Source organism: Penaeus monodon, unplaced genomic scaffold (assembly GCF_015228065.2).
Source record: "Penaeus monodon isolate SGIC_2016 unplaced genomic scaffold, NSTDA_Pmon_1 PmonScaffold_18336, whole genome shotgun sequence".
Lineage (NCBI taxonomy): Eukaryota > Metazoa > Arthropoda > Malacostraca > Decapoda > Penaeidae > Penaeus > Penaeus monodon.
Genome location: NW_023647857.1, coordinates 1,880 through 6,321, shown reverse-complemented (window position 1 = coordinate 6,321; position 4,442 = coordinate 1,880). Strand labels below are relative to the sequence as shown.

The window sequence follows — 4,442 nt, the reverse complement described above, 5'->3', positions numbered from 1 at the left end:
GTGTTCCTGCGCATTTACTGACGCATTGTATATGCAGGAAACTAGTATAGGGTAACATCGATTTATGACATAATTATTCTGTTTAAAATTTTTAGAATATCGGAAAGGTCGATATCATTGTTACTGCACCTAGTTAATAAGCTATTGAGTTCAAGTACTTATCATAGGAAACAGAAAACTAATTTTGATAAATGAAATTATATTTTATTCAAGTAGAGAAACCTCACATGACATCAGAGGATGAGATCGAAACATGAGAAAAATACATAGATGATTTTTTGACATAAGGAGGGACGGAAGTGTGTTCAATCGAGGCACTTTACTTCTCGTAGGTGACCTCAGCGTTGAAGCCGTTGCCATGGTCGTAGAATTTACCACCTGCGGAAGAATTTTACACTTATTGTTTCCATACATTTATATCAAACCCGGGAGGAGAAAAAGAAGAGTCATTGCGACGAAATATACATTCTACTATTTTTTTCTATTCTATGAACAAAGTTTTATACTGAGTCATAAACACTCTAGGAAAAGAAAAGAACAATAAAAAAAATGACCGAGCTCCTGATTCAAGGCAAAGAGAAACTGACCTGGTTCGTCCGTCGGGAAGAAGGACGCGGTACCCCGCCCTCGGTCGTCTGGCCGTCGCTGTTCCACGTGGCTGAAGGCGTTGCCGCTGTCGCCGTCCTCGACCGCCCCACGTGAAATCGTACGGCATTCCTTGCATCGGCTGGAAATGTAACACGAGTTTCACCAGTAAATTACAGTCCCAGTCTTTTTAATTTACTATGTTTCTATTCTTTAAAGAAACCTTACATAATTCTCTTTGCATGTCACAGGCCATACCGGGCTAACAACTGCAGGGACGAGGTTTGAGGTTCGGCGACCAGAGGCGTCTCGTAGAGAGAAGAGGGCGCCTGGGGGGCTCTTTAGTTGTACTGAGGCGCCGCCACAATCAGGCCCACCATCGCCGCTAGGACAAAAATCTGGAAATAGCATTGGATTCGATTATTCCCATACAGAGACATGTATGTTTTAATCCCTGCATAGTAATTCATTTCCCAAATTTTATGTATATAACATTACTGTTTTCTTTATAAATGAAAAATCGAATTAAAAATGGAACACATTTCCTTTGCGAAAAGTAACAGGTGATTTCCTCTCTGAAACGAAATTCTCCCAGTAACGCCCCCTTTGGCTGCCATTTTGTTAACAAGAGATAGAGATCACACTGATGTCTTCACGGAGAGAGGAACACTTATATACACGCACGGCCCGGGGGGGCGGGGGTAACCACCGCGGCCTTAGGCTCCGTGTCCTTGTGGGATCACACGGAGGAACATGTCAAAACTCATTAAATTGGGGGATACGGTAAATTTGCAATGCTCTTTCCGATTTTCTTGAAGAATTCTTTCACGGTGTACGAAATTACTATTGCAATTATTATCGATGAAAACATTATGTGAGTACACTATTTAGGTTTTTTTTGGGACCCCCTTTTGGAGCTGTTCACGAAGTTTTGGAAATGGTTTCCCCCTCATCTACGGATTCATGGTATACTTTTGACCAAATTATTCCAGGACTAATTTCCGATTGGTTTGTGTTTCCTAAGAATATATCTGGGGGGTGTCCTGTCCTTCCTTGACGGGTTCTCTTTTAATATACTGGTTTCTTAATTTTGTTTATCAATGAGACGGATATCTTACTGTGTACTTGAACCTATTTTCTGTTGTTAATCTGGTACCTTGACATATCCCAGAGCCCGTTTTTCTGGGTTGGTATTCCGACTCTCTGATTGAAGGGTAATGTTTTGGGGGAGATACAAAATGATTCTGGGATCCTTTTCATTGGATTACAGTGAACCCTTTCCAATATGATTTTTGAGCTCCCCAACCCCTTTTCCCCGGCATATTGCAGTACCACACACATTCACACATAAAAAGTATGTATATTTTTATCTCTCCCTCTCTACCCTCGCTCTCTAACTCTCTATATATGTGTGTGTACGTATGCATGTGTGTGCATGCATATAATATATGCGTGAGTGTATGCATTTATAAGATATATATCATTGAGGTAAAGTAGTTTTATATTGACTTTTTAAAACTATCAAATCGAGTTATTTCTATAAAACTAGGTAAAAATTTAATGAAAAATTTTGTGTTCATATAAAGTATTGATTAGGCGTTGGAAGAAATGGGGAAAGTGGAGCACAGAAAAGATTTTCTGGCAGTTTTATTCTGTAAGAATTGCACTTCATCACACATTTCAGTTAATGCATTTTCCTTGACCCGTGACGTCAGCTGTAAACAAAGATGACGAGGTCCCGTTGATGGTAAAACTGTGGCATGACTGTCATACTTGCCAGGAACATGTAAGGACAGTTGAAAATATTTGCAACGTAATGCAATAACGCCTGTCGCAATAGTTCAGAGACTAGAAATGTTCTTAGGGTTCAGTATATTTTTGCTTGTTTGTGTTTCTGTTCTCGATACAGCAATAATTTTAGTATCAGAATCACACCATTGAAAATGTTACGTAACGGATGATACAGACACAAACCAATGTAAACGTAAATATTAAAGTCTGATTAAATTGTATTCAGGCCAATGGACACAGTAAGAACAGTTAATAGAATAGAATAGGAGACAGAAGGATTCAGAAACACTGTGGATTTATTTCTTATTTGTCCTCATTCGCAGAATTTAAAATTATCATACTGCAGAGAGATCACTCCTTTGTCTACATTTCCGCGCCATGCACAAACAGTCTTTCTTGAAATTATAATCAAAACAGGGGAAAAATTTAAAATATATTCATCCAAAACGTTTTCTTTATCTGCGATTTAAACATGCGAGCTCACACAAACTCAAGTAATGGGGCATCCAAATATGGTTCTGGGGTTGCAGCGACCACTGGTTTGTTTGTCTATTTGCCTGATATCGTTTATTTCATTTATGGATAAAGTGGCCACCAAACGATAGCTAAGTAGATAGGTCTATGAGTACAAATAGAAATGAAGATATGTGTATCATGTTTTTCTATCTACATACACATGTACTGTATGTATCTACTTTATGTGTCGGTGCAGGATGTGTACATATATGCCTGTGTGTTTGTGTATGTTTTCACTTGTGTACGTATCTTATATATGCACATGTGCATAATATATATATAAAATAAAATTTTATATATATATATATATATATATATATATTCATCTATCATTATTCTTTTTTTTTTTTTTTTTTTTTTTTTTTTTTTTTTTTTTTTACAGAATATCGCAAATATCGATATTACCGTTAAATTGTAATCTTTTGTTGAATTAGTATTTTTTTTTGATTAACAACCTCCATCGCAGGAAACATAAAACTAATTGTGATAAATGAAATTGTATTTATTCAAAAAAGGGGAAACCTCACATGACATTTGATGAATGAGAACGCAACATGTGAAAAAAAACATAGATGATTTATGACAGAAGGAAGGCCGGAAGTGAGCGTTCAGTCGAGCGCTTACTTCTCGTAGGTGACCTCAGCGTTGAAGCCGTCGCCGTTGTCGTAGAATTTAACCACCTGCGGGAGATACAGTGAATTTTTTATTGCCAGCGTATGTTTCAGTTAATTTATGTCTAGTAGACAGAGAAAATGGAGACTGAGCTTTATAATGAAAAATACCAACAGTCAAATAAAATTGTTCTTTAACTACGAAGTGCCTGGTTGTTGCGTTAAGCATTACTTTATCATGTCGCATCGAAAAGAAACAAGAACGGTAAAAAATGACCGAGCTCCTGATGCAAGGCAAGGAGAAAACTGACCTGAGTTCGTCCGTCGGGAAGAAAGGACGCGGTACTCGCCCTGAGTTTGTCCCGACCGTCGCTGTTCTCCACGTGGCTGAAGGCGTTGCCGCTGTCGCCGTCCTCGACGCCCCACGTGAAGTCGTACGGCATTCCTTGCATTGGCTGAGGACGGGACATGAGTTGCACCGATAAGTTACTACGTCAGCTCATTTAATTCATTAATTTTAACTTTTAAAGAAACCTTTTAAATTTCACATATTATGCCACAAGTGTACGGGCTGGGCAACTGCAGGGACAAGGTTCTGAGGTTCGGCATCCAGGGGCGTCTCGTAGAGAGAAGAGGGGGCTTGAGGGGGGTTTGTAGGTTTTACTGAGGCGCCGCCGCAATCAGGCCCACATCGCCGCTAGGAAAATAATCTGGAAATTTCATCGGTTGAATTAATTCACCGACAGAGAAACATCGTATATAAAATAATACATCAAATATAAATTTAAATTTTACTTTCTATATGTACATTGGGAAAATCTGTTTAATCAAAAGTCGAATTCATAAACAAATTCTCTTTTAACTGTGCAAAAAGGATTGCATTTCTCCCTCGTGAAACGTAATTTTCGTAAAATGTCCCAGTGACGCACCTTGGCTGTC

The 4,442-nt window shown here is 38.6% G+C and overlaps 1 protein-coding gene and 1 pseudogene across 1 annotated transcript; both read right to left on the bottom strand.

The window, feature by feature from the left end:
• Positions 1-319: 319 nt before the first annotated feature.
• On the bottom strand, positions 320-3,353 carry LOC119569732 (annotated as a pseudogene).
• Positions 3,354-3,512: 159 nt separating this feature from the next.
• On the bottom strand, positions 3,513-4,213 carry LOC119569731 (the record flags this gene model as incomplete). Its single annotated transcript, XM_037917763.1, is given in 4 exon segments — positions 3,513-3,572; positions 3,815-3,958; positions 4,072-4,152; positions 4,155-4,213. Coding segments are annotated over 4 exon segments (344 nt in total), but the record flags the coding sequence as incomplete, so codon positions are not given.
• Between the last annotated feature and the right edge of the window lie 229 nt (positions 4,214-4,442).